Genomic DNA, 27,301 nt, shown 5'->3' with positions numbered 1-27,301 from the left:
AAAACAGAAAGGAGAGATTCGCTCAAATCGTTCCAAAAACACGAGTAAAATTCTGTTGGGAGACCATCAGAACCGGGTGACTTGCCGGTCTGAAGGCCTTCCAATGCAGTAAGTAATTCTTTATTAGAAAAAGGGCCTTCACATAGATTGCGCTCATAATCAGTCAGTGAAAATTCGAGGTCGTCAATTATTTTAGTTTGAATTCGCATATCAAGAGGATCTTGGGTGAATAAATTCTTGTAGAAATTGGTTAAAATTCTTTCAAGATCATTTTGAGAATTTCTGAGAACACCGTTCTCGTCAAAAAAAGATTCAAAACTATTCATGTCAGCTCGTTTTTTCTCCAGACGGAAGAAATAGCGTGTTGGTTTCTCACCTTCTTCGAACCATTGTGCTCGGGAGCGGACTTTAGCTCCTTCGGCCTCTTTCGAGATCAGAGAGGACAATTGGCTTTCCAAATCGCTAATTACACCTGGGTTATTTAAGCGATTAGAATGTAAAGCGTTTTTAGCATGGGTTAATTGCTTAGTAATTAGGATTCTTTTGGCATTTGCTGTTCTCTGTTTACGGATACAATATGAAATACTTGTTTTGCGGATTTCAATTTTTAGAGCATCCCACCATTCGCGAAGGGAGGCGAATTCGGGGATTTTAAGCTTAAAGTTGTTAATCGATTTTGACATAATGTTTTTAAATTCTACATCTGAGAGTAAAGAGCTGTTGAACTTCCAAATTCCAGGACCGTGATTAGAAGGGTTAGTCGTTAGTTCAATTTTTACAAAGTCATGATCGGATAGGTCGTATACGCATGGAAGAATATTACATTTCGTTACTAGGGTTAAGCCTTTAGCGACGAGAAAGCGGTCAATTCTAGATGCCTGGGTATGGTCTTTGTTAGACCAGGTGAAAGTTACTTTGCGCGGGTTGTTTTTGCGCCAAATGTCTGTAAGTGAGAAGTCAGCACAAAGGGATCGGAGAAGTTTTTGATCAGACAATAGGATGGCGGAACAATTTAATTTATCTAGGTCATTGTCTACACAATTAAAGTCTCCCCCGATCACTAGATCCCCTTGGGGGAGAAAGTAATTGTGCAGACAAGAGAAAAAACTTTTACGATCCGAAATAGTATTGGGAGAGTAAATGTTTACTAAATTTAGTTTAGAATTATAGTAGTCAATGAGTAAGCTCAATATTCTTCCTTCGGAATCGGTCAAAAAACGGATAATTTTGCCTGGGAAGTTTAGAGAAAAGAGGATGGCAACACCGGCAGACCTGCCAGTCCCGAAGGACCACAGACATTTGCCGCGCCAGAGTATTTCGAATTCCTCCGCTTGTTTTTTGCATGAGACATGTGTTTCTTGTAAAAGGATTATGTCACAGTTTGAATAATTTAATTCTTGAATAACTTTTCGACTTTTACTGGAGGACCCGAGTCCTCGCACATTTAGAGAAATTATTTTAAGCTTACTCATTGAATATAAATAAAAAATTAATATCTGTACCGCCTTCTCCTAGGTTTAGCTTTCTCCCATCCATCATCATCAGTTTCGGAGCCAGAGTAGTTACGGCGGGAAGATCTATCGCGGTCATCGCGGCCGCGATAATAATCTCGATCGTTTCTATCTTTCTCTCTTCTGTCGTCTCTCCGGTCATCTCTTCGTTCTTCTCGATCGTCCCTCCCTCGCTCGTCTCTTCGTTCTCTTGGTCGTTCTCTTCTACCTTCGTCGCGTTGTTGTTCTCGTTGTTTCTCTTGATCTTGTTGTTTCTGTTGTTCTTGCTGTTTCTGCTTTTCTAGTAATTTCTGTTGTTCTTCTTGTTGTCGCTGTTGTTCTCTCTGTTGTTGTAGTTTTTTCTGCCTTTCTTCTCTTTCCTTGGCGCGCTGGGCTCGCTCTTGTTTTTTTTCCTCTTCAGTTTTAGGTGGCGTAGGCTCGCTATCGACGTTCGCGCTGAAGAGCAGGAAGGGGCATTGAGGCATGGAATGGTTGTCCGCTAAACAAACGGAACATCTTGGCGAGTCTTTACATTCTTGAGCTCGATGCCCAGGGCATTCACAATTAAAACAACGGACTGCAGAGCAGTCTTTGGCCATGTGGTCAGTAGCTCCACAATTCCGGCAAGCTTTTGGCTGATTTGGGTACCATATTTTAATAGGTTCACCAGCTATGTTGATGTTGGCAGGGATAGTTCGATGTAGCGCCATTCGAGCCGTTCTTACTCCATTCTCGATATGTTGTGCAATTTTGTCGCGCCGAAATGACAGGACACGACCGTAGTGGCTGAGTCGGCCGATCACGGCAGTGTCGGGTAGTTCAGCGGGGGCTTCATGGATCTTGACGAGGACCAAACGATTTTCGCAGTCGCCCAAGAACACTTTGAGACCGGCAATCACGACAAAAGGTGTTTCGAGAGCGGCTTCTTTAGCTGCACGGCTCTTAAAAGTCACGATCCAAGATCTATTGGACGCCTTTCTCTGGATTCCGGTGATAGCGTCAATATCGATTTCTGCCGCGTCAAAAGCTTCGAGAATTATTTGCGATGTGACGATTGTATCAACGCTAAAATAAATAGAGCGATCCTTCGTGATTTTACTTTGACTAGGAGCATTCAAAAAAGGCACGGCCTTAAATTTCACACCCTTATTTTCCAGATTTCTCAGTACCTCAGGGATTTCGATTTCCACGTCTGCGTCCCAGGACTGTGAACCTTCTACCACGCTTGCGTCTACGACGTCTCCTGGATTCGCTGTCGAGTTATCGGTAGTAAACTGGCTGATATTTTCACTTTCCTGGCTGTCCATGTTGACCAATTGCTGCAAAAGCAAGAGAAATAAACTTTTCATAAGCCTTTTAACTCAAGAGGCCGAGAAGCTTATAACTGTTTCGGCCTTCTGGGCCTCATCAGTGCAGTGCTAATGCTAGGATGGGGGAGAACCGAGACGGTCACCCCAAACGACCCAACCTTTGTGGTATCGTCTAAGCCATGCCAGAGTGCTCAAACTAGAGTAAACCAGCGAGCATGCGCAAAGAAAACTATATAATTCAGAGCAGTGTTTGTTTTTTAAGTAATGGCAGATCACGTCAAAAAGTTGCAAGCGTCACACTAACGTTCCCACGAATTGTGTGCAATTTTGTTCCACCTACATTTGACGTTGAGTGAGAAAACAGGAAATCTTCATTGAAACTTCTTAGGTACCACGAAATACATTCCTGATATTAAAAAAAAATACACTAATGATCACGGAAAATATTTGTGGTATAAAGGAGACGATAAAACATTGCAGTGAGAATAATATATCTTGCCTCATGACAGATATTTTCATTTTAGCCCATGAAATTTGCTGATAAATGAATTAAAAGGTAAAATTCTCTCTGTAAAGAAATGTTTTCTTACTGTATGTTTTCATGATACGCCCATCACACACCTGTTAAGATATTTCTACAAGGGAAACTTTTGTTTTAAATCACGCGTCACATATGACTCCGAATCAATTAAGGCCCTTGAGCACTGACAGTAAAATCATAGCGTCATACAAACATGGTCATTTTATAATCGTAGCTTGAGGCTAGAAGCTACTGTGTGATTTTTAAACACGTTTTAAAAACTCAAGCATTTGAAAACGTCTGCTCAAATTTATTGCTTGTATGATGAAGGTAACGCGATCTCCTTTTGCAAATTTGACATGGGGTGGCCGACACTTGCAATGATCATATCAACAGAATTATCAATTGTTCCTATTTTGGCCATCGAATCGCTCCTCAGCTTATTAGAATATATTGAGTGGATTTCGCAACTGTAAGATCAACCTATAAAATATATAAAATTCCTAAAACAGCTCTTTTCTAGAATTGAGGAATACTTCCAGTTGAGAGGCGAGTATGCGTTAACTCTTGATAAACCTCTTCGAGATTGGATGGAAGACAAGCAAACAGTGCAACAGAATTTTTAAGTATCGACTAAAATCATTAGAACGTGACTCAGTTGTTTTGAATATAATCTTGGACTATTGCGCAAAGTGACATTGAATTTGGACGCTTAGGGAATGCTTGCGACAAATTACAATATCTTATGCGCCACGAACGTATAAAAATGAAAAAATTAACCTAAGAAAATGTATGTGACGTAAGGCCCTCGGGATGTTGAAATAATTCCATTCGTTTTTCCAATTGATTAACTTGCCCTCTTCAACCTTATTTATCATAATTATGTCGAAATCCCGTGGGCAGTTATGGCAATGTAACAGCTCTAGAGATCCAGTTCCGAGCAGCTACTTTTCGTGTGTTACTACACGACGTGCGCGTTTTTTCCCAAATTTTTCAAATTTTTAGATTTTTTTTCTTATCAATTGACGAGGTCGTAGACGAAACTAGTTTTGAAGTTTTCGCAGTAGTGTGTTGAAAGTAGAAGTTGGAGCTTTTCAGTTACATGGTTAATATGGCGTTAAGTAATACTTTCTTAGCTTTGATAAGTAGAATTTCAGAACAATACAGGCGTCTGGACAATACATATATGCAAAGTAAAGGCACGAATAGAGACTTTCGACAAATATATTACTTAGTGAGAGAAACAGAACGACTTACTCGAAAGATTTCTAAGGTTCAGCGTATAGTCACTATTCTAGTCCCCAATTTGAAACCTAGCAAACTCAATGTAAACAGTTTTGATATCTCTCACTGCAAAGTCCACTCGTAGCTTATTTTCTGTCTCATTTTGTGTCAAGCGGTAGATTTTGTCAAGTCCGAGCCAAAATCTTTTAAAGTGGGGTCGTCTTCCGGAAAAAAAAATATTAGGATTTGAAGGTTGCCAGAATAAATGAAAGTTCAGAATCTACCTGTCTCGTTATTTTTGTTTCCTTGATGAATAATGTTTTTATCACCTTTTATTACATCCATTTTGAAATCACTGGTGGTCCCTGTAATCTGATTGGCTCTAATTGGTGCGATTTATTCACGAATCGCACGAAATGTTTGCTCTAAATCGCATCATTTTACCCTTGACTGAGTTTTTGACACATGACCGGTCAGTCTTTCTGTTTTGCATACAAAATGTAAGATGGAAGATGTAAGAGCGTTTCTGGTTCCACTTACTATTTAAAAACCGGCTCAGTACTGCATCAGTAAAATATTTGAATTGACCAAGTCCTGTATTTGGCTGATTTCAGAATTGATGTAATAAAGTGGTAATTGAACCTCGTGTCGTGCAATTTTGGTCTGAAATCATACTTGTGTACATTCGTAAGTTTACCTTTTTGGGGCGTACTTGTGAGTTATCCCAACAGGGTCAGCCCCCATAACAACTGTTGCTAGAAAAGATTTGTTTTGAAATATACTTGAGTACCTTAAAAGGTCAAAGATCGAGCGTTTGGCTCGCTCATGATTAGAGTGTTCAAGCATAACACAGATTAGTCTGCCGCTAATTGTATTATCGCTGAAATTCCGATCGTGCCCTTAAGAAATTTACCGGACAGTCTCAATATCATTGTAAGAAATTTTTGCTCTAGGAGTTGTTACAGTGACGATAACTCTCAAGAATGGCAAAACACATCACAAAGACTATAACCCAGAGGACTCGTGAATGCTATAATTATCTCTTTACAGATGAGTCACGTCATAGTCTGATAGTGATGGAACGTTTAATTTATTTTCAAGAATTAATGACGTTTCACCTCAGATTTGTGCTAGCTTTGATGTTTGAGTGAGCTAAAAAGGAAACATCTTTCACACAAGAAAAGCAAGCTTCGTGCCTAATTTGACACAAAATATTTTTTAAATATTTATGAACTTCCTATGTTAATAAAAGCAAAGAAACACGAATGTTCTTTATTCCAAGAAAACCCCTCTATATTGACTGTTGGGAGGATCCCGGGGAATACACCTGCTGTTTAGTACATTCTTCTCGCGTCTACAGTTCCTCCGCCCCGCAACCTTTACATAGGAAACTGCTGTATAAATACAGGTTCGAGAAATTAAAATTTCTTCAATCTGCAACTGTGCTACATATACATTTCGAGATCTACAGCTTTAAGGTTGGGAGACGAGTTTCATCGTATCATGTCTGCTTCACAAAATTCTCCTTTACTGCTCAGTCTGGCACTTTTCTTCTTCATTATTCAACTGTTACCTTCAGCTCGTGCAGCTCCGATAAATAACAAAACCAACCACAGAGAACCCGAGAACTGTGAGTAAGAATCTGTGCTTTAGTATATTATGATAACCCCTGGATTACATTTCCTTGAAAACGAAGGTTCTTTATATAGTAGCAGAATCCTTTTCTTGGTTGACGTTGGAATTCAGGGATTCATTTCGGAGAACGATTCTACTTGTACTCTAGCGTTCTCCATGAGTTTAGAACTGTCAAAAAATTATCTATCGATTGTTTATTCGTTGCATTATTTCTTTTACTTTATTTTCTATTATTTCTTCTTTTCCTCGTATATTCTGTTTCCCTGGTTCTTGTAGCAATTCCATTTTTTATCCCTTAACAGTTAAGAACTGTGCCGAGCTGTACACAAGGGGTCAAACCATAAGTGGTGTTTATACAATCGACCCTGACGGTAAAGGTGCCTTTAATGTTTATTGTGACCAGACAACAGCTGGTGGAGGCTGGACAGTCATCCAAAAGAGACAGAATGGCTCTATCGATTTCAACCGCACCTGGGATGACTATACAAAAGGCTTCGGTAATTTCCTCATTGGTGAATTTTGGCTCGGACTTAACAAGATTAACCGCCTGGTTCAGAATGAGACAGAAAACAAGCTTCGAGTAGATATAGGAGTGAGCAATATGAATGTTGTTTACGCCGAGTACTCGTCGTTTGGCATTGGGGACAAGAATAGTAACTACACGCTGAGCCTCGGCAATCTTTCAAGTAGGTCAATCTGATTGGTTACATATTCTCGAGAACTCTCTATTCAGTCATTTATAATGCATGATAATGTAACAGGCAAGATATTCCTCTTTGTATTGGGCTTATAACGATGTATTTGCGCTTTATTTTATTTAATTATTTATTATTATTTTTTTTTTGCAATGTCTCCTTATCTAGATAACAATGTTAAAAGTGATGGTCTCAGGCATCACACAGGCATCTCATTTGGCACTTGGGATAGAGATCCTGCTGGTCCTGGATGCGTAACAAAAAAAGGTGGAGGTTGGTGGTACAGTAAGGATTGTGAAGAACCTCTGCACTCAAATCTCAACGGTGTCTATCAGCTTGGTAGAGGGGGCGAGATCTATTGGGCAAATCTCCATCCCGAAATAGCAAGTGGCAGTGCTCCCACGACAACTGAAATGAAGAGCAGACCTGTGAAATTTTCTTAAAGTTCTCTTGCTTGTTATTTTGCTCACGAAATGTAATTGAAGGGCCTTTTAGTACTATACGCATTGTAAGTACTATACGCCGAATGCAAATATGGCGTCCTATTTGAATTGCCATTGTTCTCGACTCCCTAGCCTCGTCTTCACGAGAAAACACAAAAGGATTATTACATGTGTGAGAGGCTAGTGAGTCCAGAACAATGGCAACTCAAATTGGACGCCATATTTGCATTCAGTGTATACGCTTTGCAGATTAAAGTGAATAAAAAGAAAATTGGTGATATATAACCAACCATTGAAATGCTTTCAATGCTTTTGTTTTAAATAACGTAGGAATACATTTTATGAAAACAATGAAAGGAAATAGGTAAGGACGTTTAGACAGTCGTGCTATGATTTGTTTTAAACTAACATTCAAGCTTTTACTTTGTGTGCAATATATTTTTTTAAATTTTGAATCCTTTTTTCTTTTTTTTTTTACTTTAAAAGGATGAGTACAATGTTTTCATAGAAAAAAAATTACCTTTATTTTGTTAAACCACTGGGTGTTTGTAGTGGTAATCAGAGGCCTTCTTAGAGTAACTATACGCTACGAGTCGAAATATTTCTAGATAATGAGAATGATTTGGCTTTAATGTTTCATTTTCACACATCAAATACATAATAAAGGCTTTATGTCAAGACTTTGGTCTGTTTATAGAATGAATTACGCTCAAAATTCCATTTTGCTTGACCTTAAAGGGGCATGGAGAGTTCGTGCCAAAAACCTAACAAACCTTAATAAGCCAAATTTTTCTCAACTGATTTTGATCAATGGGTCACTAAAGTACATACTGGATTTTGTATGAAATAAACACAAGAAGGCAGGTGAATGTTATGGTTGTTTGAAAAATGGCAATTTTGGGTAGTGATTTTGACCTCAAATTTGACCTAACTTTAGACCCAGGCTCCTCTCTGTCTAATCGCTTGAGAACAAAGTTACATTTATGAAATAAAAGCTCCACTATAGTAGAGTCCATGATCACATTCATTTGGCAGCACAATTTACCGCTGTAGTTTTATAGCACTTTAAGAATTCCATCTAGAAGGATGAATTTTTGGTGCTCCATAGCCCACAAATGGAGCCCCGGCCCCCCCTGAAACTCCAGAACAAACAGTCAGAGAAGTGAGCCAAAGTGGCTTTTGAAATATCTTATCACACTCAGCTTTTGCGCCAAGTTTCAGCCAAATCGGTTGACCACCACTTTTGGCCCCTGGAACACTTTCCCAGACAGAGACACTTGAACCAATCCTTAGCGAAAACGTCAGGTTTGCTCTGCTGAACAGTTATTAAGTACATTTTTATAGCCTTTACCTTGGATGAAAGATTGTAACCTTGTCGAAATCTCCGGTAAAATTGCCGGCGTCGCATTTCACACGAAGATGAAAACATGGCCTGGTCAATTCAGCTTGCTGACCATCTCTGAAGTTATTTCATTTCCCTGATAAAAGAATAAGGTTACAGAGCGAGAGATTTGCAGGATTGAGATATAAACGGATACCTTAGTTTAATTCTTAGATTCTCTAAGCGAATAGTTGTTTGTAATTCTATCGATAAATATAGATAACGCATCACTTCGTCCTTGATTTATTCCATGTTGAAGGCTACCCTTGATCGCTTGACCTTGAAAATCAGTTAGCAATTTGCGTAATTAATCCAGATTAGATGGGAGCAATGAGGTGTGGAAATATAGTGTTTAGCGTCAATAAGCCCCACCGAGACAGATAGAACATACTTCTATTATCCTCTCCTCTTTGAAAAGTGTCTCTATGCTCGAAATCATAATCACTTTGATGATTCGGACGATGTAATAGGCAATTGCATGTATTAGTTACAAAATGGAATCATTTGTCTTAGATGAAAGTCAAATATGTTCGTTAAGTGGTACTTCCGACTACGGCGTGCCACAGAGCTTTACTTATACCATTGCAAATTGTGTTTTACGATTCAGTCACTGCGAAACAAACAAAAGAACGGATTCTGACGGATTTCATTAAATTTGAAACAGACGTACACAATTTTTGTGAAAAATGCAAACAAATATTAAGACTGCGCGGCACGACTTCGCCTCAAGCAATGCTAATTGATAATTAACATGGAAATCCTGAATTCCTTTCATTGTACGTGCTCTGTGTTTCAATTCTCTAACATAAGTTCTAACGAATATAACGGAGAGAGCATACGACATCACGTAAAGACAGTATCCTTACCCTTACTGGTCTATGTTCTTGCATGTCAAGAAATGCATGATCAGTGACAACGAGCCGTTGATTATGACGGGCGGTTTGAGGTTACATGCAGCAGTTTTGAGTATTATGGACTGCTGGTGGGACATAGACTAAATTGTTTGTAAATGTAGATCGAAAAGAATACTGATGAAAAGTACAAACTTCGTGATCGATATCATATCAATTTCTCCTTATTAATTCATTTCACAATGTTGAAAACATCAGTGGAATAACGGCGAATAATTGCCAGCCAATCGATCCTAATCGTGTTAATTTTTATGCGGCAGTTTTGTTGAACGCGAAATTCGTGCAGAAGATAAAGCTTTTTGGACGTTGGTGTTTGGCGAAGTTCGCTAAGGCTCTCAGAGAATTGCTAAGTTCAACTCGTGTTACTGTAGTGTACTTTGAAGTCTGAGAATTAAATACTGAATAAGTCTTTACATAGCTCTTAAGAGAAGATAATAGCCATGCAGCTTTTGGTAAATATACCTTGGGGTTCTGTTATCCTTCCGGTGTGATCTTCCTTGGAAGCGTCATCTTCAGCAACTTGTTCATCTCCGGTTGTGTTTCCTTTCAAGTATTTCTTAACATCGGCCACATTTCTCCTCATGTTTACTCCTCCGGGTGACGATACGATGAACATCACCAGAAATCAGGGAAATTTCGAGACCGTGGTTTTGAGTAATAATAATAATAATAATAATAATAATAATAATATTAAAAAAGCATTTATACAGCGCTAAGCTCGACTAGTTCTCCGTAGCGCTTTACAAAATTATAGACTATTTAACATAATTAAACAAGAAAAACGTAAATTAAAAAGCGTCTTTAAACAAGTATGTTTTAAGGTTCTTTTTGAAAATTGCAACAGATTCAGATATTTTCAAGGAATATGGTAAGCGGTGTACCACACTTCGCTCAGAAAAAATGAAATAAAATCCGACCATTGGACTTTTCTTAAAGGCTTCTCCCAGAGGGACTGGTAATTTTTTTAATCGTGGGTAGAGGGGAACGATTTTGTTTGTGTCCCGATAAAATTTTCTAGACTCCCTAAGAAGGCTTTCTAATATTATAAAGTTGTTCCCTTATGGCAGTCCAAAACAAACATCCTCCCACCACCCATGCATTAATGATTTCTGGCCCTTGATCATTTGTGCCGATTTAGTTTACTTAACGTGAAATTTAATCGCATAGTGTGGTGAAGGGAATGTCAAGTTTAAAATTTGGCATAGTTATCTAGGAATTTATGAGAGCATGATTAATTTGAGAAGTCTTTTACGGTAAACAAAACGCAAAATTTTGTTAGTAGAAAGTTTATAGCGGTAAACTACACCTGACCTTGCTATCAGTAAGTTAGATCCAAAAATAAATTGCTAGAGGCATTAATTATAATCAGGTTAAGTCCACTTCATACTGAGTTGAATTTATTTTAAGATCAATTGTAAATGTTATGCGAAAACATTGAGATAATTATGTGCAGTAAATAAATAAAATCACAAAAGCCTTCTCTAGGTCTAGGAATGATGTTTTTGGTAAAAGTTAGCAATAAGTCCCAAGAGTTATGCAAACCTCCTAACCGCTTCTCGGGTTTCTAAAGCTTTCTTGAAATTTGCAAGCCCCAATCGTGTTTAGATTAGGCTATGTAAACACAGAAAAGTCCTCCATTCCTTAAACATCAATTTAAATGTTGTTCATTTTGATTTATCATAAGTTTTTCATAGATTAAGCAGAAAACAAAGCTGAAGAACTGTAGATAATGGTTTAAAATTCAAATGAAAATGTATTTGTACTATATATAAGCAGATACGTCGCCTAATTTAAAAAGGTGGAAGGGAGAAGGATCCGGTCGTGACTGACGTCACTCTCCCGAAGGATCGATCATTTGGTTGGAAATTTCTACTAGTTTTCTGTTAGGTTTCTCCATGTTTAAATGAGTTTGAGAAAACACGAAAAAAGTCCTCCATTGCTTAAATCGATTTCATTGTTGGTCCGTGAGCTTTTTATAGACTCAGCTGGAAACAAACCTAAACCATTATGGATAGACAGACACGCCCAATGGTCTGACACAGATACGATCACTAAATTTGCAGAAGTACAGAAGTCTTGATCGACAGACATTGTTGAGGACATTCCGTCTCGGTTTATGAAAATCGAAAAAAAAAAAAATAATAACTCGGCCAATATCCAGCCATCGTGACCGAACAAGCTGGTTATTAACCCATATTTGATATATATCGCTTTTCGAGATAGCAACATCTAGGATTTGCTTCTTTTTCTACTTGAAAGATTAAACATTCAACGAAAGTAATTTAAAACTCACCTTATCCTAGCTCTCAACTACTTTCAAGACAAGTAAAACTGAAGCGTAACTTAAAAGTTCACATTGCCATCCTGATCAATTTTCTGAATTTGTTGTGAGAACTGCAACGTGAACACTGCACGTCGAAATAAACTGTGTCCAGACTATCATGCACGCTCTCTACTTCTCAAATGATATACCCATTATGTTGCTTATGACTGATATAGCCACTGTAATGTAATGATCGTGCTTTGATGACGTTTCTGTTGTTTTTATTAGGGAGTTTTAAGAGAACCACCGCGTCAACGGGAACGGGATCGTCACTGAACTAAAGGTTTAATGAACAGCAGAACAATAGCTTTGTAAGTTCGTTGTAAGTATTTGTGAATTTCTTTGCGTCTTTTGCAAAACAACAGGGACCTTAAACAAACCCCGACGGTAATGGTAACGGTAACGAAGACGTGGCGAAACAGAAGATCTAATTGGCAGAATAGTGCTGAGCAGTGCATTTTAAAACTTTGTACATTTCTTAGCCGTCTTCTGCTAAACAACAGGGTGAAATTACCACCGATAACGTTGTCCGGGAATATGTGGTCTGCAACCAGTCTCCAAAGACACGGGTAACAACGGGGAAAGGAACAAATCTTGGTGCACGAACAGAAGGAGCTGGTGAGATGTCTATTGTTTACGTCCATCAACCTGGCAGCAATGACGTAACGTGAAAAGCACCTATTATTTAAGTTTAAACACATCCAGACACTCACGAAATTATTTGTCTTATACTGTACCGTTGTTTCACCTCAGAAACGGACTCCCCGCGGCGCTTTGAGATTAAACTTTTTCATAAGATCACTATAGTTATGTCATCCATAATCGAAAATCCAAAAATATAGAGGCACGAAAATTTTTATCCTCATCAGGCATAAGGGGGTCTAAATTCGTCTCTGCTATCAAATTTTCAGCTCGATAGCGTGCTTGGTTTGCAAACCAGCGAATTTTGAAGTTCAGAGTTGTGGTGGTTGGGTGAAATAAAGTTCCGACCGCATTTGTTGAAGAATATAGACCTATCTTTCTGGTGATTTGTGGCCTTTTTAGGAAATTAAGAGTCAGAAAATTTTTTTATTGGTTTAGTTTAGATGATCAGTGGGCTAGGTAGCCAAAGTAAGTTCCACATGCTCTACATAATTTTCGGCCGACATGTTGATGGACAAAACATATCCACCAATATGGCGCCTCCATACTGGGCTCTGTAAATTTGCGCAAAACATTTCGACAAATATCTTAAGTTTGGGCAAACTAAGAGACCTACGACTTGAAGAAGTGCTTCCTTAACCTATCTCCTATAGCACTGCAGTTTCTGAACCTTAATCACGGAGCTTCTCTTTCTCGATGCGTGACAGAGAAAACGATACAACGGTATCTAATGGGCGATCTATGTACGCTACAGAGCAGGCTTTTTAACTTTTTATACCAAATATAAAACCATTTCAATACCTACTTTTTAATTCACTTCCTGTTACAACGTAACCACCATGGTCAGAAGCTCCAGATTCCATTGCTCGTCCGTAGCTAAAGCAAAACTGTTGCTCTTCCCACCTGATTACGGAGCCATGTGATAAAGTTTCGCATCAAAATTCCTGAGGTCATATTTATTAGACAACTCCTTTAGACAAGGAACGAAATAAGGTGCTTTTCGGCGCCAGTACGGTGTTTACATTAATAGCTAATAACGCTCAAGTGCCGTTTTCGAATCAATTTGACAAAAGCTCACATCAGCTTTTAAAAAGAAAGTTGACGATCGAGTTGGTTATCGAAGATCATATAACCGATATGTGACATCTGACCTTGATGTGGATCGTCCATGCGGTAGTTTATTAACGAAATATGATCCCCTGACGTTCTCCTACTTATATGTAATAAAAAGCGTACTTTTATTAGACAAAATAGATCAGCTGTCCTTATTTTACATCCAGTTTTCAGGACACTTAAGTCGCCTTAAGTTGCTTTAAGTCGCCTTAAGTTGCTTTAAGTCGCTATTGGTTACGAAATGTTATAGGGGTTCCACCTTTGCCAATTGACCCCATTCCCCCCACCGTTTAATCATAAGGATCAGAGGAGGAGGCATAGTGGCTGAATGGTCGATGCACTGGACTCGAAATGAATCTAGTTTTGGTGTGTAGTATTGGAGCATCGCATTTTGGTCTTGGGCAAGATACTGTAAGCTCAGTGCCTCACCTTCTCCTGGTGTAAATATGGGTACCGTTTAGCAAGGGGGGAGGTAACCTTGCAATGGATTATGAGTCTAATTATTGTTATTGCGAGGTGAGCAATGGCTTCCATATACATGGAAATCCAATGTGAAAATAGTCATGCACCTGTCTAGCCCCTGTGCTGGCATGGGTAATTCCTACATGTAGACAATACTGATGTAGGAAATATGGCAATGTATACTCTTCTATTTTCTTACTCAGACAGCCTTTCTGTTTTAGTTTGTGTCTTGTATTTCATGATGAAAAAGTTGACAAAAGTGTTGACACTGTGTATTATCATCAGAATATAATGACTATTGAATCAAATCAAACCTACAGCTCCGTGCCAGATCATCAAGATAAAACGATAGAAAGGTATTCTGGAGAAAACCTCAATACTTGTCACTCACTTATACCTTGAGCAGTAAATATAACATTATCAAAAGTCAAATAAACTTGACTATAGAATATATCATGTATTTGAACTGCAAATTAATAAATGAAGATGATCATCACAGTTAGGAAGTTCAACACTATTTAAGCAGTAGCAAAAAATAAGCACGACAAAAAAAATACGTTTGTGCGGGATTTGAGCCCATGACCTCTGCGATACCGGTGCAGTGCGCTACCAACTGGGTTAACAGTTTGGGGAATGGGTCATTTTGTTAGTTTGTTAGAAAAACGTGAGTGAGAAAGTTGTATACTCGAGAAAACAATACATATTTTCAGAGTAATTTATCACTGTACGTGTATCACTGCTGAATAGATGAATAAAAGAACAGTCGTATAGATAACATCAATGGCAATTGTTTTCTCTCTCACTCTCCCTGTCTCCCTCTCTCCCTCTCCCTCTCTCTCCACACAGACACAAATATGTATATATATATATATATTAAGACCAAAGAAAATTATATAATTCAGAGCAGTGTTTGTTTTTTAAGTAATGGCAGATCACGTCAAAAAGTTGCAAGCGTCACACTAACGTTCCCACGAATTGTGTGCAATTTTGTTCCACCTACATTTGACGTTGAGTGAGAAAACAGGAAATCTTCATTGAAACTTCTTAGGTACCACGAAATACATTCCTGATATTAAAAAAAAATACACTAATGATCACGGAAAATATTTGTGGTATAAAAGAGATGATAAAACATTGCAGTGAGAATAATATATCTTGCCTCATGACAGATATTTTCATTTTAGCCCATGAAATTTGCTGATAAACGAATTAAAAGGTAAAATTCTCTCTCTGTAAAGAAATGTTTTCTTACTGTATGTTTTCATGATACGCCCATCACACACCTGTTAAGATATTTCTACAAGGGAAACTTTTGTTTTAAATCACGCGTCACATATGACTCCGAATCAATTAAGGCCCTTGAGCACTGACAGTAAAATCATAGCGTCATACAAACATGGTCATTTTATAATCGTAGCTTGAGGCTAAAACCTACTGTGTGATTTTTAAACACGTTTTAAAAACTCAAGCATTTGAAAACGTCTGCTGAAATTTATTGCTTGTATGATGAAGGTAACGCGATCTCCTTTTGCAAATTTGACATGGGGTGGCTGACACTTGCAATGATCATATCAACAGAATTATCAATTGTTCCTATTTTGGCCATCGAATCGCTCCTCAGCTTATTAGAATATATTGAGTGGATTTCGCAAGTGTAAGATCAACTTATGAAATATATAAAATTCCTAAAACAGCTCTTTTCTAGAATTGAGGAATACTTCCAGTTGAGAGGCGAGTATGCGTTAACTCTTGATAAACCTCTTCGAGATTGGATGGAAGACAAGCAAACAGTGCAACAGAATTTTTAAGTATCGACTAAAATCATTAGAACGTGACTCAGTTGTTTTGAATATAATCTTGGACTATTGCGCAAAGGGACATTGAATTTGGACGCTTAGGGAGTGCTTGCGACAAATTACGATATCTTATACGCCACGAACGTATAAAAATAAAAGAATTAACCTAAGAAAATGTATTTGACGTAAGGCCCTCGGGATGTTGAAATAATTCCATTCGTTTTTTCAATTGATTAACTTGCCCTCTTCAACCTTATTTATCATAATTATGTCGAAATCCCGTGGGCAGTTATGGCAATGTAAAAGCTCTAGAGATCCAGTTCCGAGTGGCTACTTTTCGTGTGTTACTACACGACGCGCGCGTTTTTTCCAAATTTTTCAAATTTTTAGATTTTTTTTCTTATCAACTGACGAGGTCGTAGACGAAAGTAGTTTTGAAGTTTTCGCAGTAGTGTGTTGAAAGTAGAAGTTGGAGTTTTTCAGTTACATGGTTAATATGGCGTTAAGTAATACTTTCTTGGCTTTGATAAGTAGAATTTCAGAACAATACAGGCGTCTGGACAATACATATATGCAAAGTAAAGGCACGAATAGAGACTTTCGACAAATATATTACTTAGTAAGAGAAACAGAACGACTTACTCGAAAGATTTCTAAGGTTCAGCGTATAGTCACTATTCTAGTCCCCAATTTGAAACCTAGCAAACTCAATGTAAACAGTTTTGATATGTCTCACTCCAAAGTCCACTCGTAGCTTATTTTCTGTCTCATTTTGTGTCAAGCGGTAGATTTTGTCAAGTCCGAGCCAAAATCTTTTAAAGTGGGGTCGTCTTCCGGAAAAAAAAATATTAGGATTTGAAGGTTGCCAGAATAAATGAAAGTTCAGAATCTACCTGTCTCGTTATTTTTGTTTCCTTGATGAATAATGTTTTTATCACCTTTTATTACATCCATTTTGAAATCACTGGTGGTCCCTGTAATCTGATTGGCTCTAATTGGTGCGATTTATTCACGAATCGCACGAAATGTTTGCTCTAAATCGCATCATTTTACCCTTGACTGAGTTTTTGACACATGACCGGTCAGTCTTTCTGTTTTGCATACAAAATGTAGGATGGAAGATGTAAGAGCGTTTCTGGTTCCACTTACTATTTAAAAACCGGCTCAGTACTGCATCAGTAAAATATTTGAATTGACCAAGTCTTGTATTTGGCTGATTTCAAAATTGATGTAATAAAGTGGTAATTGAACCTCGTGTCGTGCAATTTCGGTCTGAAATCATACTTGTGTACATTCGTAAGTTTACCTTTTTGGGGCGTACTTGTGAGTTATCCCAACAGGGTCAGCCCCCATAACAACTGTTGCTAGAAAAGATTTGTTTTGAAATATACTTGAGTACCTTAAAAGGTCAAAGATCGAGAGTTTGGCTCGCTTATGATTAGAGTGTTCAAGCATAACACAGATTAGTCTGCCGCTAATTGTATTATCGCTGAAATTCCGATCGTGCCCTTAAGAAATTTACCGGACAGTCTCAATATCATTGTAAGAAATTTTTGCTCTATGAGTTGTTACAGTGACGATAACTCTCAAGAATGGCAAAACACATCACAAAGACTATAACCCAGAGGACTCGTGAATGCTATAATTATCTCTTTACAGATGAGTCACGTCATAGTCTGATAGTGATGGAACGTTTAATTTATTTTCAAGAATTAATGACGTTTCACCTCAGATTTGTGCTAGCTTTGATGTTTGAGTGAGCTAAAAAGGAAACATCTTTCACACAAGAAAAGCAAGCTTCGTGCCTAATTTGACACAAAATATTTTTTAAATATTTATGAACTTCCTATGTTAATAAAAGCAAAGAAACACGAATGTTCTTTATTCCAAGAAAACCCCTCTATATTGACTGTTGGGAGGATCCTGGGGAATACACCTGCTGTTTAGTACATTCTTCTCGCGTCTACAGTTCCTCCGCCCCGCAACCTTTACATAGGAAACTGCTGTATAAATACAGGTTCGAGAAATTAAAATTTCTTCAATCTGCATTTGTGCTACATATACATTTCGAGATCTACAGCTTTAAGGTTGGGAGACGAGTTTCATCGTATCATGTCTGCTTCACAAAATTCTCCTTTGCTGCTCAGTCTGGCACTTTTCTTCTTCATTATTCAACTGTTACCTTCAGCTCGTGCAGCTCCGATAAATGACAAAACCAACCACAGAGAACCCGAGAACTGTGAGTAAGAATCTGTGCTTTAGTATATTATGATAACCCCTGGATTACATTTCCTTGAAAACGAAGGTTCTTTATATAGTAGCAGAATCCTTTTCTTGGTTGACGTTGGAATTCAGGGATTCATTTCGGAGAACGATTCTACTTGTACTCTAGCGTTCTCCATGAGTTTAGAACTGTCAAAAAATTATCTATCGATTGTTTATTCGTTGCATTATTTCTTTTACTTTATTTTCTATTATTTCTTCTTTTCCTCGTATATTCTGTTTCCCTTGTTCTTGTAGAAATTCTATTTTTTATCCCTTAACAGTTAAGAACTGTGCCGAGCTGTACACAAGGGGTCAAACCATAAGTGGTGTTTATACAATCGACCCTGACGGTAAAGGTGCCTTTAATGTCTATTGTGACCAGACAACAGCTGGTGGAGGCTGGACAGTCATCCAAAAGAGACAGAATGGCTCTATCGATTTCAACCGCACCTGGGATGACTATACAAAAGGCTTCGGTAATTTCCTCATTGGTGAATTTTGGCTCGGACTTAACAAGATTAACCGCCTGGTTCAGAATGAGACAGAAAACAAGCTTCGAGTAGACATAGGAGTGAGCAATATGAATGTTGTTTACGCCGAGTACTCGTCGTTTGGCATTGGAGACAAGAATAGTAACTACACGCTGAGCCTCGGCAATCTTTCAAGTAAGTCAATCTGATTGGTTAAATATTCTCGAGAACTCTCTATTCAGTCATTTATAATGCATGATAATGTAACAGGCAAGATATTCCTCTTTGTACTGGGCTTATAACGATGTATTTGCGCTTTATTTTATTTATTTATTTATTTTTTTATTTATTTTTTTTTGCAATGTCTCCTTATCTAGATAACAATGTTAAAAGTGATGGTCTCAGGCATCACACAGGCATCTCATTTGGCACTTGGGATAGAGATCCTGCTGGTCCTGGATGCGTAACAAAAAAAGGTGGAGGTTGGTGGTACAGTAAGGATTGTGAAGAACCTCTGCACTCAAATCTCAACGGTGTCTATCAGCTTGGTAGAGGGGGCGAGATCTATTGGGCAAATCTCCATCCCGAAATAGCAAGTGGCAGTGCTCCCACGACAACTGAAATGAAGAGCAGACCTGTGAAATTTTCTTAAAGTTCTCTTGCTTGTTATTTTGCTCACGAAATGTAATTGAAGGGCCTTTTAGTATTATACGCATTGTAAGTACTATACGCCGAATGCAAATATGGCGTCCTATTTGAATTTCCATTGTGTCTCGACTCACTACCCTCGTCTTCACGAGAAAGCACAAAAGGATTATTACATGTGTGAGAGGCTAGTGAGTCCAGAACAATGGCAACTCAAATTGGACGCCATATTTGCATTCGGTGTATACGCATTGCAGATTAAAGTGAATAAAAAGAAAATTGGTGATATATAACCAACCATTGAAATGCTTTCAATGCTTTTGTTTCAAATAAAGTAGGAATACATTTTATGAAAACAATGATAGGAAATAGGTAAGGAAGTTTAGACAGTCGTGCTATGATTTGTTTTAAACTAACATTCAAGCTTTTACTTTGTGTGCAATATATTTTTTTAAATTTTGAATCTTTTTTTTTTTTTTGCACTTTAAAAGGATGAGTACAATGTTTTCATAGAAAAAAAATTACCTTTATTTTGTTAAACCACTGGGTGTTTGTAATGGCAATCAGAGGCCTTCTTAGAGTAACTATACGCTACGAGTCGAAATATTTCTAGATAATGAGATTTATTTGGCTTTAATGTTTCGTTTTCACTCATCAAATACATAATAAAGGCTTTATGTCAAGACTTTGGTCTGTTTATAGAATGAATTACGCTCAAAATTCCATTTTGCTTGACCTTAAAGGGGCATGGAGAGTTCGTGCCAAAAACCTAACAAACCTTAATAAGCCAAATTTTTCTCAACTGACTTTGATCAATGGGTCGCTAAAGTACATACTGGATTTTGCATGAAATAAATACAAGAAGGCAGGTGAATGTTATGGTTGTTTGAAAAATGGCAATTTTGGGTAATGATTTTGACCTCAAATTTGACCTAACTTTAGACCCAGGCTCCTCTCTGTCTAATCGCTTGAGAACAAAGTTACATTTATGAAATAAAAGCTCCACTATAGTAGAGTCCATGGTCAAATTCATTTGGCAGCACAATTTACCGCTGGAGTTTTATAGCACTTTAAGAATTCCACCTAGAAGGATGAATTTTTGGTGCTCCATAGCCCACAAATGGAGCCCCGGCCCCCCCTGAAACTCCAGAACAAACAGTCAGAGAGGTGAGCCAAAGTGGCTTTTGAAATATCTTATCACACTCAGCTTTTGCGCCAAGTTTCAGCCAAATCGGTTGACCACCACTTTTGGCCCCTGGAACACTTTCCCAGACAGAGACACTTGAACCAATCCTTAGCGAAAACGTCAGGTTTACTCTGTTGAACAGTTATTAAGTACATTTTTATAGCCTTTACCTTGGATGAAAGATTGTAACCTTGTCGAAATCTCCGGTAAAATTGCCGGCGTCGCATTTCACACGAAGATGAAAACATGGCCTGGTCAATTCAGCTTGCTGACCATCTCTGAAGTTATTTCATTTCCTTGATAAAAGAATAAGGTTACAGGGCGAGAGATTTGCAGGATTGAGATATAAACGGATACCTGAGTTTAACTCTTAGATTCTCTAAGCGAATAGTTGTTTGTAATTCTATCGATAAGTATCGATAACGCATCACTTCGTCCTTGATTTATTTCATGTTGAAGGCTACCCTTGATCGCTTGACCTTGAAAATCAGTTAGTAATTTGGGTAATTAATCCAGATTAGACGGGAGCAATGAGGTGTGGAAATATAGTGTTTAGCGTCAATAAGCCCCACCGAGACAGATAGAACATACTTCTATTATCCTCTCCTCTTTGAAAAGTGTCTCTATGCTCGAAATCATAATCACTTTGATGATTCGGACGATGTAATAGGCAATTGCATGCATTAGTTACAAAATGGAATCATTTGTATTAGATGAAAGTCAAATATGTTCGTTAAGTGGTACTTCCGACTACGGCGTGCCACAGAGCTTTACTTATACCATTGCAAATTGTGTTTTACGATTCAGTCACTGCGAAACAAACAAAAGAACGGATTCTGACGGATTTCATTAAATTTGAAACAGACGTACACGATTTTTGTGAAAAATGAGAACAAATATTAAGACTGCGCGGCACGACTTCGCCTCAAGCAATGCTAATTGATAATTAACATGGAAATCCTGAATTCCTTTCATTGTACGTGCTCTGTGTTTCAATTCTCTAACGTAAGTTCTAACGAATATAACGGAGAGAGCATACGACATCACGTAAAGACAGTATCCTTACCCTTACTTGTCTATGTTCTTGCATGTCAAGAAATTCATGATCAGTGACAACGAGCCGTTGATTATGACGGGCGGTTTGAGGTTACATGCAGCAGTTTTGAGTATTATGGACTGCTGGTGGGACATAGACTAAATTGTTTGTAAATGTAGATCGATAAGAATACTGATAAAAAGTACAAACTTCGTGATCGATATCATATCAATTTCTCCTTATGAATTCATTTCACAATGTTGAAAACATCAGTGGAATAACGGCGAATAATTGCCAGCCAACCGATCCCATTCGTGTTAATTTTTATGCCACAGTTTTGTTGAACGCGAAATTCGCGCAGAAGATAAAGCTTTTTGGACGTTGGTGTTTGGCGAAGTTCGCTAAGGCTTTCAGAGAATTGCTAAGTTCAATTCGTGTTACTGTAGTGTACTTTGAAGTCTGAGAATTAAATACTGAATAAGTCTTTACATAGCTCTTAAGAGAAGATAACAGCCATGCAGCTTTTGGTAAATATACCTTGGGGTTCTGTTATCCTTCCGGTGTCATCTTCCTTGGAAGCGTCATCTTCAGCTACTTGTTGATCTCCGGTTGTGTTTCCTTTCAAGTATTTCTTCACATCGGCCACATTTCTCCTCATGTTTACTCCTCCTGGTGACGATACGATGACCATCACCAGAAATCAGGGAAATTTCGAGACCGTGGTTTTGAGTAATAATAATAATAATAATAATAATAATAATAATAATAATAAAAAAAAAAGAGCATTTATACAGCGCTAAGCTCGACTAGTTCTCCGTAGCGCTTTACAAAATTATAGACTATTTAACATAGCAATTAAATTATAAAAAATCGTAAATTAAAAAGCGTCTTTGAACAAGTATGTTTTAAGGTTCTTTTTGAAAATTGCAACAGATTCAGACGTTTTCAAGGAATATGGTAAGCGGTGTACCACATTTCGCTCAGAACAAATGAAATAAAATCCGACCATTGGACTTTTCTTAAAGGCTTCACCAAGAGGGACTAGTAATTTTTTTAATCGTGGGTAGAGGGGAACGATTTTGTTTGTGTCCCGATAAAATTTTCCAGATTCCCTAAGAAGGCTTTCTAATATTATAAAGTTTTTCTCTTATGGCAGTCCAAAACAAACATCCTCCCACCACCCATGCGATAAATGATTTCTGGCCCATGATCATTTGTGCGGATTTAGTTTACCTAACGTGAAAGTTAATCGCATAGTGTGGTGAAGGGAAAGTCAAGTTTAAAATTTGGCATAGTTATCTAGGAATTTATGAGAGCATGATTAATTTGAGAAGTCTTTTACGGTAAACAAAACGCAAAATTTTGTTTGTAGAAAGTTTATAGCGGTAAACTACACCTGACCTTGCCGTCAGTAAGTTAGATCCAAAAATAAATTAATTATAATCAGGTTAAGTCGACTTCATACTGAGTTAAATTTATTTTAAGATCAATTGTAAACGTTATGCGAAAACATTGAGATAATTATGTGCAGTAAATAAATGAAATCATAAAAGCCTTCTCTAGGTGTACGAATGATGTTTTTGGTAAAAGTTAGTAATAAGTCCCAAGAGTTATGCAAACCTCCTGACCGCTTCTCGGGTTTCTAAAGCTTTCATGAAATTTGCAAGCCCCCATCGTGTTTAGATGAGGCTATGTAAACACATAAAAGTTCTCCATTCCTTGAACATCAATTTAAATGTTATTAATTTTGATTTATCATAAGTTTTTCATAGATTAAGCAGAAAACAAAGCTGAAGAACTGTAGATAATGGTTTAAAATTCAAATGAAAATGTATTTGTACTATATCTAAGCAGATACGTCGCCTAATTTAAAAAGGTGGAAGGGAGAAGGATCCGGTCGTGACTGACGTCACTCTCCCGAAGGATCGATCATTTGGTTGGAAATTTCTACTAGTTTTCTGTTAGGTTTCTCCACGTTTAAATGAGTTTGAGAAAACACGAAAAAAGTCCTCCATTGCTTAAATCGATTTCATTGTTGGTCCGTGAGCTTTTTATAGACTCAGCTGGAAACAAACCTAAACAATTGTGGATAGACAGACACGCTAAATGGTCTGACACAGATACGATCACTAAATTTGCAGAAGTAGAGATGTCGTGATCTCTACTTCTTTCAAATCAAGAAAAGTAAACATAAACAAACAAAAGACATTTTTATCGTTTATATTGGAAAAAAATCAAGAGATTTATCAAATCAAAGGGCATCTGTTTGCAAATATACGGAGTTATCAGCGGGCTTCTGACTGATAACTCCAATATTTCAGATTGGTACTATGATCAACTTGAAGACCAAATTTGAAGGGTCTTCGAATCGTCCATGCGCTAAACATAACGAGGAGCAGCGAGAAAGAGTTGGCGATTAACAGAGCAAGCTGCTGACACGGAAATTCCCACGGAAACATCTACCCACGACTTTGAAAAAATATATTCATTTACAGCATTATAAAAAAGGGGGAAAATGTATATAACAAAATAAATTAATATATAAAAATGTCTCCCACCAAAAATCGAACTTGGACACTGTCTGCAACGACCTAAGTATATTCATATCACCACTAGTAGGAAAAATAAGGTACTTATACCATAAGCTAACTTTGGCATTTTGGAAGTAATCATATTGTCAGCAAAGTTGATAGAATCAGTAGCTTCTACGGCTGTTTCGACATTTACTAAATTAAAACGGACTCCGAATGTTTCAGATGAGTGCTATGATTAACTTGAAGACGGAATTTGACGGGTATTTGAAACGTCCAGGCAGAAACATAACGAGGACCACCGTAAAAGTATGAGCTAGGGTTCAAAATAACAGCCGGCTGCCGGCGGCGGCCGGAACTTTGCATTGAGCGCACTTGCCGGTGACTTTTCACCAAAGAACTAGAAGTTTTAAAGAAAAAGGTATTCTTATTGATAGTACAACTGAATGCAGTAAATGGTTTGAACCCGGGGGTAACATGTGAAGGCGTAGTCTGATCGTCCGGGTGAGTGTAGTCCTGAGAAGGACTGTTGTCGGTGGCAGTGACTGACGTTTCGACAACCTGTGCGGAAGTCATCATCAGAGTCAAGTGAATGATTGTTGTCAGTAGAATGTTGTTATTCCAGTTCTTGTGAAATGATCGGTTGGTTTTGCCGTGATGTTATTGGCTGTAAGACTCAAGTGACGTAAGTCGGTCGTGATTGGTCTGTTTCGGTCTGTCGGTAAAGCTAGGTTGTTCTTTTTCGATCGTTTGTGATGTTTATGTCGTGAATGAGTCGTTTGTATGGGGCGGGTAGTTGTTGACATCTGTTTAGGGGAGTCTGTTCTAAGTTAGTAAACCAGCTTTCCAGAGTCAGTCGTTGAAAATAGTCAGTGCTGTAGGTTAGGCATTGCGCAGAGTCCCAGTCAATGTCGTGGTTGGTAAGCCGATGGTGTTCAGCAATGTGATTGCTGACATCACCTTTCCTCGTCGTCCGTCTGTGTTCAGTCAGTCTTGTTGTGAGGTTTCTGCCAGTCTCACCGATGTAGGAGGCTTAGCAGTCGGAACAATTGATCTTATAAATCGTTGCCTGTCTGTTCATCGGTTCGTCTTTGTCTTTAACGTTGGTTAGTAACTGACGTAGTGTGGTGATGGGTTTGTGGGCGACGCGGATATTGAAGGGTAGTAAGATGCGCGAGATGTTTTCAGACATGCCTTTTATGTACGGTATGGTTGCTGTAGTCGTAGGGGTTGCGGTGTCGTTTGTTTCGGTAGTGGTAGTGGGTCGGTGAGTGTTTCTTCGGATGAAGTCGTTGTTGTAGTTGTTCTTCGTAAAAACACGGTGAAGGTATTTGTTTTCGTCGGATAAGCTGTCTGTCGAGTCACATACTAGTTGTGCGCGTCGTGTTAGAGTTCTGATAGTTGTGGCTTTGTGTGATGTAGGGTTGTAGGATGACTCGTCTAGTAATCTGTCGGTGTGTGTCGGTTTCCTGTAAACAATCGTTCGTAATGAGTTGTCGTTGTGGCTTACCAGGCAGTCTAGAAAAGGAAGTTTGCCATTTTCTTCGACTTCTCAGGTAAACTGTATGTCAGTGTTTTGTTCGTTAAGGTGGGTGTGGAATGCGTCAATTTCGTCGTGTCGAACGGCGGTGAATGTGTCGTCAACGTAACGTAACCAAAGCGGTATCGTTTGTCGGCAAGTCGAAAGGGCGCGTTCCTCGATGTTCTGCATCACAATTTCTGCTATAACAACAGAAAATGGAGACCCCATGGCAGTGCCGTGTAACTGTTTGTAGTGTTTACCGTTGTACTGAAAGTAAGTAGACGTTAGGCAAATGTTTAGCAAGTCCATGAAGTCGTCTGTCGGTAGCGGTAGTGGGTCGGTAGATTTTCGGATTGCAGTCTCAGTGCAATGTAATGCTAATTGAAGTGGAATACTTGTGAACAGTGATTTCACATCAAATGACACTAGTTTGTAGTCGTCAAGTATCTGAACAGTCTTGGTAGCGTTAATAAAGTCTTCAGTGGATTGTAGTTTATGTCTGGATTTGTCGGTTAGCGGTTGTAGTATTGTCGTCAGGTACTTGGATAGTTGGTATGTGGGAGAGCCACAGAAAGAAACAATAGGTCGCATCGGGAAACCAGGTTTGTGTAGTTTCGGCAGACCGTAGAGTTTCGGTGGCTGTGGTACCGAGCACCTCAGTCGATAGTACCGTTGGGTGTCAAAGGCATTCGTTTTCTTGAGTGTCAGTAGTTTACTGTTGAGTTTACGTTGAAGGGCAGGAGTTGGGTCACGTTTGAGTTCTTCGTAGGTTCGTTTGTCGTTAACTAGTGCGTCCATTTTGTCGTGATAGTCAGTTTTGTCCATAACAACAGTAACTCGTCCTTTGTCGGCTGGTAGGATGACTATGTTCTCGTCGTTTCTCAGTCGTTTCAGTGCGCGTTGTTCGTCTTTAGTCAAGTTGCTGTCATGTAGTGACGTTGATTGTATAGTGGAGGCAATTCTGCTTCTGATGTTATCCTTGGTCGGCTTAGATAGTTCTCGTTGCCGAGACAGGGCCGCCTCAACACTAGATACAATAGCCTCAGTCGGTATGCGTTTAGGTGTTGACTGACTCTGGAAAGCTGGTTTACTAACTTAGAACAGACTCCCCTAAACAGATGTCAACAACTACCCGCCCCATACAAACGACTCATTCACGACATAAACATCACAAACGATCGAAAAAGAACAACCTAGCTTTAACGACAGACCGAAACAGACCAATCACGACCGACTTACGTCACTTGAGTCTTACAGCCAATAACATCACGGCAAAACCAACCGATCATTTCACACGAACTGGAATAACAACATTCTACTGACAACAATCATTCACTTGACTCTGATGATGACTTCCGCACAGGTTGTCAAAACGTCAGTCACTGCCACCGACAACAGTCCTTCTCAGGACTACACTCACCCGGACGATCAGACTACACCTTCACAGTACAACTGAAGTAAGAGTCGTTGTCATGCTATGGTGAACATTACATATCAGACAATAAAGCAGCCAAGAAACGTTTTAAAAGCTTTTAAGAAACGTAAAGGAGTATAAAGTTTCGAAATTTGAAGTGTGCTACAAGGTATTTTTGTTTACAATATTCAGCGTTCTATATCACGTATTTGTCCATGCGTGAAACATGCAAGTTTGTGTACACACCGTCACATTACTGTGTTTAGATTTCTGCACATATATACTAC

General features: G+C 38.5%; 3 protein-coding genes and 2 long non-coding RNA genes across 5 annotated transcripts; 2 read left to right on the top strand and 3 right to left on the bottom strand.

Moving 5' to 3' along the window:
• Positions 1-1,039: 1,039 nt before the first annotated feature.
• LOC148720685 (uncharacterized) lies at positions 1,040-3,002 on the bottom strand. The gene has a single exon (XM_088739342.1). The coding sequence runs from the start codon at positions 2,837-2,839 to the stop codon at positions 1,490-1,492; it is 1,350 nt and encodes a 449-aa protein (XP_088595468.1). The 5' UTR covers positions 2,840-3,002; the 3' UTR covers positions 1,040-1,489.
• A 2,866-nt stretch (positions 3,003-5,868) lies between these two features.
• On the top strand, positions 5,869-8,002 carry LOC148720684 (ryncolin-1-like). The gene is made up of 3 exons (XM_088739599.1): positions 5,869-6,174; positions 6,482-6,865; positions 7,043-8,002. The coding sequence occupies exons 1-3, from the start codon at positions 6,048-6,050 to the stop codon at positions 7,315-7,317; spliced, it is 786 nt and encodes a 261-aa protein (XP_088595725.1). The 5' UTR covers positions 5,869-6,047; the 3' UTR covers positions 7,318-8,002.
• LOC148720683 (uncharacterized) lies at positions 6,386-8,895 on the bottom strand. Its single transcript, XR_015993482.1, has 2 exons — positions 8,669-8,895; positions 6,386-7,282 (listed from the first exon to the last, which is right to left on the bottom strand). It is a non-coding gene; the product is annotated as an uncharacterized LOC148720683 (long non-coding RNA).
• Positions 8,896-15,162: 6,267 nt separating this feature from the next.
• Positions 15,163-21,764, bottom strand: LOC148720682 (uncharacterized). Its single transcript, XR_015993437.1, has 2 exons — positions 20,682-21,764; positions 15,163-19,297 (listed from the first exon to the last, which is right to left on the bottom strand). It is a non-coding gene; the product is annotated as an uncharacterized LOC148720682 (long non-coding RNA).
• Positions 18,055-20,015, top strand: LOC111336692 (ryncolin-1). Its single transcript, XM_088739460.1, has 3 exons — positions 18,055-18,184; positions 18,492-18,875; positions 19,058-20,015. The coding sequence occupies exons 1-3, from the start codon at positions 18,058-18,060 to the stop codon at positions 19,330-19,332; spliced, it is 786 nt and encodes a 261-aa protein (XP_088595586.1). The 5' UTR covers positions 18,055-18,057; the 3' UTR covers positions 19,333-20,015.
• Positions 21,765-27,301: the final 5,537 nt, after the last annotated feature.

This window comes from Stylophora pistillata, chromosome 11 (genome assembly GCF_964205215.1).
Source record: "Stylophora pistillata chromosome 11, jaStyPist1.2, whole genome shotgun sequence".
Lineage (NCBI taxonomy): Eukaryota > Metazoa > Cnidaria > Anthozoa > Scleractinia > Pocilloporidae > Stylophora > Stylophora pistillata.
Note: the sequence above shows the minus strand (reverse complement) of the source record. Positions and strands in the feature narration are given on the sequence as shown.

Coding starts and splice junctions, on each gene's coding strand:
- LOC148720685 (XM_088739342.1), bottom strand. CDS start 2,839: ATGAAAAGTTTATTTCTCTTGCTTTTGCAGCAATTGGTCAACATGGAC.
- LOC148720684 (XM_088739599.1), top strand. CDS start 6,048: ATGTCTGCTTCACAAAATTCTCCTTTACTGCTCAGTCTGGCACTTTTC. Junction 6,175..6,481: donor CCACAGAGAACCCGAGAACT/GTGAGTAAGAAT, acceptor ATCCCTTAACAG/TTAAGAACTGTGCCGAGCTG. Junction 6,866..7,042: donor GAGCCTCGGCAATCTTTCAA/GTAGGTCAATCT, acceptor CTCCTTATCTAG/ATAACAATGTTAAAAGTGAT.
- LOC111336692 (XM_088739460.1), top strand. CDS start 18,058: ATGTCTGCTTCACAAAATTCTCCTTTGCTGCTCAGTCTGGCACTTTTC. Junction 18,185..18,491: donor CCACAGAGAACCCGAGAACT/GTGAGTAAGAAT, acceptor ATCCCTTAACAG/TTAAGAACTGTGCCGAGCTG. Junction 18,876..19,057: donor GAGCCTCGGCAATCTTTCAA/GTAAGTCAATCT, acceptor CTCCTTATCTAG/ATAACAATGTTAAAAGTGAT.